This window comes from Typopeltis vanoorti, chromosome 18, assembly GCF_054136105.1.
Source record: "Typopeltis vanoorti isolate ZY-2024b chromosome 18, IOZ_Tvanoo_1.0, whole genome shotgun sequence".
NCBI lineage: Eukaryota > Metazoa > Arthropoda > Arachnida > Uropygi > Thelyphonidae > Typopeltis > Typopeltis vanoorti.
This window is the reverse complement of record NC_143566.1, coordinates 11,706,053-11,718,835: the sequence shown is the minus strand read 5'-3', so window position 1 is coordinate 11,718,835 and position 12,783 is coordinate 11,706,053. Positions and strand designations below refer to the sequence as shown.

Sequence of the window (12,783 nt, the reverse complement as noted above, 5' to 3'; positions counted from 1 at the left end):
AAGAAAAGCTATGCAAAGTGCAACAATTATTCAATGTAAATGGTACATTATATTGAGTAGTACATAGTCTCTATTTTAATTGTAAGTTACAAATGAAGGAGCTATAGAAAGATGGTTTAATGTTAAATCAGGTGTGAGACAAGTATCCACATATTCACTGTTATTCATCATCCGTACATGGACCACGTTATGAAGGAATGTGGCATGAAACCCTAATATCAAAATTCGAGGGGTTGATTTCAGCTCTTTACCTTATGCAATTCATGTTATATTTATAATTAAATTTAGTACAGGTCCCTAATTAAATTTTTAGTGAAGATAGAAAATTAAATATAGAATTAACAAAGTTGGCATGGTTGGAAGGCAGCTGAATAAATTTATATGAAATAAGAGAGAAGTTAGTCAAAATACTAACAGTATACAAAAGAGTGTTCAAACCAGCTTTAACTTATGCATCTTAGAGCTGGATGAGAAATAAAACTCTTGGTAGAACACTGGAAACTGCAGATACAAGGTTTTGACAAAGATTAGAGGAGTGAACAGATGTCATCATTGGAAATATCATATTAAAAATGAAGATATTAGGAAGGAACTCGATATGGTTAGCATCGAGGAGAGTGTGAGTAGAGCTAACCCCAGGTGTTATATTTACTTAAATATAACTGGAGAAGAAAGGTTAGCAAAACAAGTGTTTTTTGCCAGGATGAGAAGGAAAAAGACTCAGAAGTCCAAACGCTGAGGGATTGATTACCATAAAAAGTGACTTAGAAGTCCAAAATGTAAGTTCTGGTTATAATGGAATTCTTAGAGATAACAAATTAATTTGGAGGATAAATAATTGTTGATGGAAAGTTAGTAACAATGTTAACTGTTTGTGTATACTATTAAAATATTCTGTACTCCAAATGAGTACATAATAACAAGAATCTGATGGTGATAAACCAGGAAGTCTTGGTGATGAATTGTGAAGAAATAGATGGATTCAGTCAGAATAAATAAGTATTAAGACTTATGTTCTGGTTAACTGATAGTTAGATTTAATGAATTGAATACCACATAAAGAAATAATTAAACACAGATTTTATAGCTACTATGTTTTGTCTTATCAGAGATAATATTAAAATTGCAGTAACACACACAAAACAAGTGAATGAAGTGAAGTTAGAACGAAATCCTAATTTTTTTATAATGGAGTGTCTTCAGTAGGTCCTGTTGGCTTGCCTTGAATGTTGGAAGGCTAATAACTAATGTTTTCCAAATCTCAGGAAGGTTTAACACAACCATATTTATTTAGATTAGGCTGTTTTTTTAAATTTGCTGCTGATTCTGAAAAAAATGTCGCATTGCTTCAATGCAGCAAATGCAAAAAAGTTTTCATTTGCTGCATTGAAGCATAGTTGTCTTTTTTTCCATTTTAATCCATGCAAAGTATCCAAAGCATAGTCAGCTAGATTTGACTGACCATAGTTATGCAGTGGATGTATTTCTTGTGTTCACCAAGATGGATGTTGGCAGCTCTCCAAGTTAGACCATAATAGGTGTGGAATTAAGTTCTTAGGAGAGTAGATAAGGTCAGCTAGCTTCAAGTATGGTTTGAAAGCAGTGCAGAGATTGTTTAAAGTTCTGAAGTACCCCCAGAAATACAGAACAGCATATTCTAGTGCTTTTTTTTCCCTTTTTTTTTCACAAAGAAAGAATAAAATTTTTTCATAGAATGAATACTGGCCAGGTACCGGTACTCATTCTTTGCTAATAGGAAAAATTGAAGATTTAAAGGATATGAAAAGAAAACAAAAAATTGTTACCTATATTGTTGCTTGATAGCATAATAATGTTTTCTTTTTTAAAGATACTAGCTGTTGCTATCTGCTTCCCCAAAAATATGCATCTTCATTATGTTGAAGGTTTAATGGAGTGTTGACAGCACTAGGAAAGGATTTGAAACTAATTTTAATGCTTCCAATATTTCATCTTGGTCACTGAGACAGCTTCGGGGAGTACAAATAACACTTTTCCTGTATACAGTTGTTTGTTGCAGATAATACAGATGTATAGGAGAATGTTTAAAGAAATATCATGCATAAAAAATATTTTATATACCTTGTTTTTTGCTACTAGAAATCTTTTAGGTGAAGTGAATATTTTTTTCTTTTCTGAATAAATCCATTTTATTTTACCACTTGTTTCATTTCCCACCACCATCAAGGCTTTGAATGGACTTGCCACAGATGCCCAGTATGTATAGTTATCAGGTATTTGTTACAAGAATGATCATAGTTGGCATCATAGATCATCCTGGACACTACGAGATAACTCGTATTGGGCATCCAGCAGCAGACCGCCAATTGACTGCCAACTACGAGATATGAGTTATCTCATAGTTGGCAGTCAATGTGTAAAACTGATATCAGAAATAGAGATGTGAACGTTAGCAAATGATGTATGCAGAGAGAGAGAGATTAAAAGAGAAAGAGAGAATACTCTCACCATTTCATGGCTCTAAATTCTAATGCTCATTGTGTTTGGTGGATTCTGTGGTTTATTTTTTGAGATGTGGAAATACAAACCTGAGGTTCTGGGACCAAAAAAAAAATTTAAAAAAATCCCCATATCAATGATATGCCATCTCTAAAACCAATCAGAGAATGGCCTATGCATCACCAGTAACACTGTTATCTTTTGAAAAGATTCATAGTTACATTGGTTGTTGCAATATATATAATTACATTAGCTGCCGCATTAGTTGGGCCCCTGCTGTGTAACTTTTGTAAACAATATATCATGTGGACTGACTGAGAATCTTCAGTTGTTTGCTGATGATGCAAAGCTGGGAAGAATTATAAGTAGCATTGCTGATGTTAATTCCTTTCAGGAAGATTTGAATTGACTTTTGGCTTGGACAAATAACTGGGGTTGTAGTTAATTGCACTTATTAATATTAATAAGTGCAAGGTGTTGCAATTTAGGGTACAGAAATATATATAAGGCTGTGTACTATATTGACTGTGCCATACTGCAGGAAGTGGATGAGATTTGAGATTTGGGTGTGGTGGTTGACAGTAGACTGAGGTTTAGAGGGCATATTGCAAGTGCTGTAAAGGCTGCACATCGTAGTGCTGCTATGATAAGAAGTACTGTAATGTGTTGGTATAAGGAAGTGGTTCTGCCACTGTATAAAGCACTGGTCAGATGACGCTTGGACTGTTGTGTTCAAATCTGATCACCTGGTTTTCAGTGTGATGTGGCGACATTGGAGATGGTCCAGAGGCGAGTGACTAAGACAATATCAGGACTTTGTACTGCTGGATTTGGAGAGATGTTGAAAAAATGTGGATTGCAGAGTTTAGTGGATAGGAGGAAAAGAGGTGATATAAAGACATTTAAGTTAGTGAGAGAATTTTTTCGGATTAATCCAGATGAGATTATAAAAAGAGTAGAAGGCACGAGGTGAAAAACCAATGATCATCCCTGGAAGTTATGTGAGGGTGTAGTGAAGAGGTGTGTGAAGAGTAGATTTTTTTTAACTGGAGAATTGTCAGTGAATGGAATGCATTACCAGAATGTGTTGTTAATGCATAATGCAATAAGGAGTGTAAGGATTTTAAGATTCGCAATGATAAATATGTTGTCAGTTGACGAAACCTTCCATGATGAGTTTTCTGACTCCATAGAGAGTGCAATAATAATAATAATTCCTTACTGTTCAAAATATTCCAGTTTGAGAATCTATAGTAGACAACAGTAAAATTTGCTTTAATTTGTTAATAAAAAATTTAGAGAGTATAAAGACAAAAATGCTCCTTGGAGGCAATGATCTTTAAATAGAAGTTAACGTACTTTGGGCATGTTACTTGAGTCGTTGGAAAAGGCAGTTATGTTGGAGAAGATTGAAGGCATGAGAAGGAGAGGAAGATCACAAAAGATATGGATGGATAACATAAAAGAACTTACTGGCGTGAAATTACAACTGCTGAAAGAAAAGAAAAGAGGTCGAGCAAGCCCCCCAATTGTTTCTAAGAGTCGGAAACAACTGTATGGCATTTATCAACAGTAACTTTTCTTCAAATATCTTAACTCTAACACAAGTTTCAGGATCTTTAGATGGCCAACTTTCTTTTTTTAGCATATTTGTAGCTGCTAGAGGAATAGCATTTTTTCATATGAAATATCCTTTGAAGTGATGTGTTGTGGGTACGCATGTATATGTGTGCTGTATTGGTAGTTCTTTATAGTTAATGAGTTTGCTATAAGGTTATTTGCAATAGTGAGAATTAACTATATTCCCTATTTTGTTATTGAATAAAATGAATTTAAGTTATTGTAAGCTGTACTTTCTAATAATTTTTTATTTAGGCAGTAAAGATGATAGCATTCAGACAATAAAAGGATATGAAGAACAATTTTTCTGTAAATCAAAGCTCTGTAGGTAAGTTTTAATGGATAAGTAGAATCTGTTTCCTAAGTAGCAAATGATTTTGTATCTCTTTGAAATTTCAAATGTTGAAATTGACTCAGAGCTTATGAGAATGCACCCTTCAGCATGACAGGTGTATTACACTATCTAAAAGATGACAAACACTCTGTCTGTATATTACCTTTTATTAATATTTATGACTAGTCTGTGATCTATAATGGCTTCCCTTTTTTCCAATTCCACTGACCAAGAGACAAAACTGAGCAAAATGCTGAAATATTTGCTTTTAGTGATGAACTAAAAAAAAACACACTGGTCACAGCTTTGACCAGTATGGTTTTTTTGAGCCTCCCAGTAACTCACACAATAATCTTATGCAAGTTTGTTCAATCAGCTTCAGCCATTTCTTTCTAACTAACCATGGAAATAATCTTGTACAAGTTACTCTTCCACAGAATGCTTCTTCACTCAGCCATTCCCATCTCTATGCCCTTTTTATGATTAGACTACTGCTTCTGCTCTCCTAATTGTAAAGGCCTTCATTCACCACCTCCATGCATAATTCCTGCCCACTATCCAAGTCATGGTTTAACAACAGGTTTCCCAAGTCAGTTCAAGCCATTTGTTGTATTTTGAAAAGTTTAGTGCACTGCATGTGGCTTGAAACCAAAGCTCTAATCTCATTCCTAGCCTGTGTTACAGCATTCAGCAGATGGAAAACAGCCATATCCTTTATAAAAGGGTAAGCAAAATTTGCATGTCAAGTACCTTCACAACTAGGCTACTTTTATATAGAGAGTTGTTGACTTCACATCAGTCAGTGCAACTTCTGTTCAGATGTTCTTCCAAATAGAAGTGTTTTGCATTAGGGGATACAAAGACAATTAATGTGAAGACAACCTCTGTATAAGTAGCATAGTCATGAAGATACTTATAAACATTATTTGCTTTAAGTCTCTTGGATAAAGGATTAGAGGATATATTACAAGTGTAGCAAAAACTACACATCGTATTGCCACTATGGTAAACAGTACACTGATATTTAGGGATAATGAGGTGGTTCTGCCACTGTATAATTCACAAGTTAGACTACAATTGGATTGTTGTTCTCAGATTTGGTCACCTAGTTTTCATTGTGATGTGGAAACATTGGAGAAGGTCCTGAGACAAATGACAATGTCAGGACTCTGGTATGTTAGCTATGGAGAGAGAAAGATTAAAGGATGTAAATTACAGAGTTTAGTGAATAATAGGAAAAGAGGTGTGTAATAGTCATTTAAGTTAGTGATAGATTTTATAGGATTAATACAGAGGGGACTATAAAAAGAGAAGAGGGGAGGGGAAGAACCAGAGGCCATCCTTGTAAGTTGTGTAAAAGTGTGACAAAAAAAAAGTGCGAGGAGTAGATTTTTTACGTTGAGAGTTGTGAACAAATAAACACATTATCAGAACCTGTTATGAATACAGGAAGTATTAAGGAATTTTAGCTTCAGTATGATGAATATGTTGCCAGTTGAATGAATCTTCCACAATGAGCTGACTCCATGCAGAGTGTGATAATAATAACATAATTTCATCATTATCGTAATCAGTTTGGTGTAGATTATGATGGTAGTTGTGATTCGTTGGCTGGTGGATTTGAGCGGTGGAGACGGAGAGTTGTAGAGGAGGTGCCCTCTGTTGATGAGTCCTCGGACTCCTTGGAGGTGTTACATAATAATAATCCTGATACATACCCTCAGGGCACATTATATCAGATTCATGAAAAAAAATTTTCCAACAATTCCTTGTCAATAGTTCATCACAAGGAAAATTCATTATGGAAAAAAATCATCAAATTCCTGACATATATCCACAAGGTGTGTATAGGATATTATGAGATACTTCTTCTTCTCTTCCATTCATGGCTGATTGAGTTCTTTAAATTGAGTTCACAAAATTTTGCCATTTCTTTCTGTCTGTTATTGTTTTATAAAGTTCTATTATGAAGTTTAAGTGGGTGCTTTCTTTAATGTTGTCAATCCATTTCTTTCTTGGTCTTCCTCTGCTGGGCTCTCCTTCAATTCTGCCATTTAATAATATATTTGGTAGTCTTTCTGGGTTTATTCTTGAAATGTCCAAACAAGCTTAATTGATTCGTTTTTAGTGCTGTAATTATTGTTTCTTTAAAGTTAAGTTCTCTGACTTTTTCATTTGTTTTTCTTTCTGTCCAGTTTGTTCTATTGATTTTTCTTAGGCATTTCAGAAGCATTGAGTTTATCGATTTCTTTTTTTATAAAGATCCAGCATTCTGAACAATAGAGTACTGTGGGAATTATCATTGTTTTATATACCTTTGAGTTCTTTGCTTAATCTTTTATTGTTCCATATTATGAATACACAAAGTATTCATAACATGTAATAAGTAGTCTGCCCATTGTTATCCATCCATTATTAATTCTGTATTTTATGGTTTTGAAATACTCTAGATCAGGGGTCACAAAACTTCTTTGACCGTCCACCCCTTCAAGAGTTTCTTGACTTTTTATCAACCCCCTCTATTTTATTATTACGTAATATGTATGTTGATGAATTTTAGAACATTAACGCTCACTTGTGTGTCGATGCGCAAAAATGAGACTGGGATCGAATATGTGTAAGTATAAGTAAATAAGCAATCTCGCTCCCCCCGTGCCGGCCGGGCAGGAACCACTGACATCCATTTATTGGTAAATACGTCATTTTGGCCTACTTGATTGGCCTCCGTAACTATATTCATGACCTTGCTCCATCTTACAGGTCCTATTCATGTCACTGTTCCCAAGATTCACTCTTAATTGCGTTGTCATTCAGGATGGAGGTAATCCAAGTTAACGGAATTAAATATTACCTGTAAAATGATGTCTTAAATTTTTCTATTGACCCTTGAGCCCGAATCAACCTCTAACAATGTTATATCGACCACTTTGGCAACCACTGGTCTAGATCCTTGTTCCTCAATCTGTGGTCTGCAGATCAGCACCAGTCTGTGGAAATTTCCTGGCAGTCTGCCAAAAATTTCTTCTTCTCTCAGAAACAACGCTCCAGCCACGTATATCAAATTTTCTAACCTCTAAGCAGCAGCAGATGTAGCACTAGCTAAAAATTGTAATTTCATAACATTGGATTTAATAAATAAAATACTATCTACATTGGTTTATATGTTTGTCTTAGCCATCAGCTGATCTGCAAAATGTTTCTCTCAATTTCCCCAGTCCGCAGGTGTAAAAAGGTTGAAGAACTCTGGTCTAGATCTTCAGTGATCATTGATCCTAGGTAACCGGATTGCTTTACTTGTTCTATGTTATTGTTTCCTATTTTCTTTTGGATTGCTTCCCTTTTTCTTCCTATTACCATTAGTTTTGTTATACTAAAATTGATTTTCATATCATATTTGTTACTCGTTTGATGCAGCTTGGTCAGAATATTTTATATTTTTTATTGGCTGTCTGTGGTGATAACTATGTCCTCAGTATACTTTAAATGTGTTATATTTCTTCCATTTACAGTTATGCCTTCACACATCTGTAGTCCTACTACTGCTTTTAGATACAGGTTGAATAAATATGGTGACAATGGGCAACCTTTCATAACTCCTTTTTTAATTGCTATTTGATCTGTTTCAATGTTATTGTATTTCACCATTGCTTGTGTGTCTGAATAGTAATTCTTAATACAATTTAATAGGTATTTGTCAAATCCTCTGTTTTCTAGGGTTTTAATAAGTTTGCTTCTATTTATTGAGTCAAAGGCTTGTTTGAAATCAATTAAACAGCAGTAGAGTTTTAATTTTTGTCTCTCATAAGATCTGCTAATCTGTTTAATATGAAAATTGCATCTATTGTGCTTCTCCTATTTCTAAATCCCATTTGCTCTTCTTCCATCTGTTCTTCATAGGAATATTTAACTCTGTTTTGAAGAATCCGAATGAATATTTTATAGCAGTGGTTTAGAAGGGTGATAGGTCTATAGTTAGTGCAGGATCTGACATCTCCTTTTTTGTGGATGGGCATGATCTGGCCTGTTCTCCATTCTGTTGGTAAATTTCCTTTCTTTAGTAATTTTATTATTATTATTATTATTATGGGTAACTCCAAGGAGTCCTTAGACTCATCGAGGGAGGCCCTGAACATCATGTTCATCTACTATTCAACATTCGCACAGTATCTATTATACTTTGCCTTGAACTCATTCACAGTCTCATAGCACCCACAACAGACTCTGGCAGCTTATTCCACTCATTCCCCACTCTAAAAGTAAAAAACTAGCTCTAACACCCTTACTAACCACACTCTTGCCCAGCTTCCATGGATGGCCCCTAGTCCTCCCACCATCAGTCCTGTTCTCAAATATATCCTCTGAATTAATCCTATAGAAACCCTTCAGTAATTTAAATGTCTCAATTATATCCCCCCTCTTCTGCTTATCAACCAATTTCTGCAATCCACAAATCTTCAACCTGTTCTCATAAGGTTCATTCCATAGACCTGCTATCATCTTGGTCACTCGCCTCTGGATCCTCATCTAGAAGAAACCCAGGCAATCAAATCTGGGCACAGTAGTTGAGATGGGTCTTATCAAGGCTTGATACAGAGGAACAATAACTTGCCTGTCTCTGCTTGGCAATGTATTTTTTAGCAGCCAAGTGATTTGATGAGCTGATTTAACCACTTTTGCAATGTGCCTCCGAAACTTGAACTCCCTATCAACCAACACTCCCAAAATCCCTGGTCTCATCAATCTCCTGGAATACTGTTCCACCATGTGGTATACTGCTGCTAATCTTTTCACCACAAAATGCATAACGTTACATTTTGACACATTAAATTGACATCCATTCTCCTTAGTCCGGTACTTCAATCTATCCAAATCATCTTTCAAAATTCTGACATCATCTGCATTCACTATTGTCCTACCCAACTTTGCATCATCAGCAAACAAATGAACTGTTCCTCTCAGATCCTTTCCTATATCGTTAATGAACAAATTAAATAGTAGTGGTACAAGAACAGAACCTTGCAGCACACCACTAGTCACAGGCATCTTTTGGACTCTACTCCTGAATAAACTACTCACTGATATCTCTCCATCAACCACCCACCTATCCATCTCACCAACCCTATATCCATTCTCAGATGTTGCAGTTTATGGATTAGAATTCCATGTGGTATCATGTCAAAGGCCTTAGCCAGGTCCTGCAGAATCACTGTAAACCCATTACCCCTATCCAGTTCAGCCGTCACTGTGTTATAAAACTTGAGCAAGTTACTGAGGCATGATCTACCCTTCACAGAATCATGCAGTCCCCCATACAGTATCTCATTTTCATCAATCCATTCCTGTATTTTACTCTTGACTACTTTCTCCAAGCCCTTGACAACAACTCCTCATGTGCTGATCGGTCGGTAATTTGCAACAGCTGTCTTGGATCTTCCTTTATGCAGTGAAACTATTTTCCCATCTTTCCACCCTTCGGGACTAAACCAGACCTGAGACTCAGATTGAACAATATGGTCAAGGGCACTGACAATTCATTAGCCGCTTCACGTAAGACCCGTGTTGATATACCTTCCAATCCCACAGATGTATTCACATTAAGATTTTATAATAGACTATTCACCTCCATTTCATTCACTACAATTCCTGTATAAACTAATGGTTCCTTCATTCCTTCAATGTCACCACCTGGGTGATATACTCTTGCAAAGTGCTCACTCAGTAATTCCACTATATCAACTCATTCAGTTGAATCAACTGATTCAAGTTTCATGACATGATGGCTTTTTATGTACGGACAATAACAGACAATCGTTATGTAAAACGTTAGCTGATTGCTATTCTCTAAATAACAAAATACTGTGATCCAGAAAGAAAATGAGGCAGTAGTTGGAATATTCAAATTGCAAAGAAATAGTATGGATATAGATAAGAGAATAATTATTTTATTTCATTTCTCAATGAGTGAAATGAAGTTATAGATTTAAGATACTCAAATCTATAATGGAAATCAGAATCGAGATCAGAGAAACGAGAGTGGTCAGACCGAAGAGAGAGATGTGATATAGCAACTAGAATAGAGAATGTTGATGCTGGTGGAATTGCTTCAAAGACACAGGGATTATTATGTTTGTACACCAATGTAAGGAGTTGAAAGTTTTTTTCACTTGGTTATACTATAAATTAAAGATGCCAAGAAATTATATTCTTGATTTAATCCTTTATCCAAGTATAAACAAGTAAAGTTTGCACATTAAGTAACTTTACGACTGAGCTACTTGTATGTGGAGGCTAATGGCTTCACTTTACTTGCCTTAGTATCCCATAATGCAAAGCACATATCATTATGCACATGTATAATGCTATGCATTATGCGAAGGGTCATACCCAGACTAGTTTCGACCCTTTATTGAGATCTCTTCAGTGGGAGCCAGGCCCAAGTGAAGATACCAAGCAGAAGCATTAGCAAGGTCATCTCTACCTATAGGAGTTGCCAAACAGTGTGCCACCTTTTTATTAAATTACTCTGGATTTAGAGAAAGATGTTGAAAGTTTATTTTTCATTTGGTTAGACTATAATAAATTTAGTTTAATCCTTTATCTAAATGTGAGCAAACAAAGTTTGCTCCTAAAAGTATCTTCAGGACTGGGGTAAGGTGGTACAACACCGGGCAACTCGTTGCAAAGGTGGAGCAAGCTAACATCACTCCTATCTCAGTATCTCCCATAATGCATAACACATCTCGTGGCAGATATGTATAATGTTATGCATTAAGGGAAGGGCCACTACCCAGAAAATAAACTTTCAGCATTGGCTATCACATTTTGATATTATAAAAGTCTCACAATCAGAAAGAGAGTAATGCGATTTAACATCATTTGTTGTTCATAAAAACAGAAAAATTTATTTCTAAAACTGAACCGCTAAGATCCATATAATGGCATTTTGAAAGGAAAGAAAGCAAACGGTCATATTTATTTCAATAATATTGTGTTATTTAGAAAAAAAATATAAATATTTAGCAGAATGATTTTCAATGCAAACATTTGAAAATTCTGCAAAAATAAGTCAGTAAAATGAAATTCATTTCAGACAAATTATGAAGACTACAACCGTGTTAGAAGAAACTATTTTAATTTCCTGACATTTCGACCTTCATATCAAGGTCATCATCTAGAGTATACACATATATACAGAGACAAGCTGTATTCCATTTCATATAGTATGCTAAAGAGACAATGATTTGATCAACAGATATTCTACTGTCCTGACCTCTAGTGAAAATAAAATAAAATAACTACATCAAAGCTATTCTGTTTCTGACAACATCAGAGGAAAATTTTTTTTCCCACATAGATAGTTTTATTACAGCAAAAGTGATGTCCTGATTTAACATGAGAATTGTTATATTAGATTTAAGATCCTGGTGTTAAATCTGAAATCAGCGCCTTCAGAATTTTCTGACGTCACCATTCCAGAATCTAACAATTTACATTAAATCAAAGTTACATACCTATCCTTTAGCAGAAAAAATGTGTTTTTTTGTTTGTAACCACCTTCTGTATAATGATTTTGTGAATTTTGAAACTTATACCTGAGTGTCTAGAATAAATATAGGTCAGAAAAAAAGGGCAGAATAAGAGAGAATTATTAACAAAAAAATGCAAAGAAAGAATGCGAACTATTTCAACGATATAGGGCAAAGATCACCCTAAATGCAGTGAGGTCAGAAAAATACCTGAGGGCACTATATCTTAGAAAGCACGCTGACTCATACGTTCCCCAAACCAAGAAGTCCCGTGTGTACATCGGTGTAGTCACCCAAACGGAGGCCAATGGCAAAGCGATGGAAAATTTCAAATGCGAAAAGGTGGTGCTCTTGAAGATGGTATATAACCCGTAACACGGAAGGAAATCCCCTCCGTTTTTTCTTGGTCCCGAAATTTCTCTCCGAGTGCTTCGAGAAATATTCGCAGCTCAGCTCTCATATTTGAGGGCTGACTTATGACAGAGTTCAGTATGTCACCGTAGTAGAGTCGGCAAGATAAAATCGCAGGCCGTAGTAGAAGTCCAAAGTACATAAAATCTAGGCAGAAGACTAGCGTCCAGCCCAACGAGCACGTGTAAACCACGTGGCATTGATATCGAGAAATCCAGATTCGAAAACAAAGGACAAAGGATGGCAAGAACTGAAGATAAAAGAATTAGATAAGTACTCTCACTTATTCTAGCCTTTTGAGATTGACTTATATTTAAGAGAGTGGAATTTAAGATTGCATTACAGGAAAGAGTGAAAAGTTTAGATCTGAATGTAAATGATTACGTTTTCTTGAGACGGACATTTGGAACTTTC

General features: G+C 35.4%; 1 protein-coding gene across 3 annotated transcripts in view; it reads left to right on the top strand.

Moving 5' to 3' along the window:
* Positions 1–12,783, top strand: part of Opa1 (Opa1 mitochondrial dynamin like GTPase) — a 712,584-nt gene that overhangs the window by 359,339 nt on the left and 340,462 nt on the right. For all 3 annotated transcript variants that reach the window (XM_090408405.1, XM_090408403.1, XM_090408406.1), the window contains one exon: positions 4,354–4,426. In XM_090408405.1, coding sequence (XP_090264531.1) covers positions 4,354–4,426 — 73 coding nt within the window. The remainder of the gene's footprint in view (positions 1–4,353; positions 4,427–12,783) is intronic.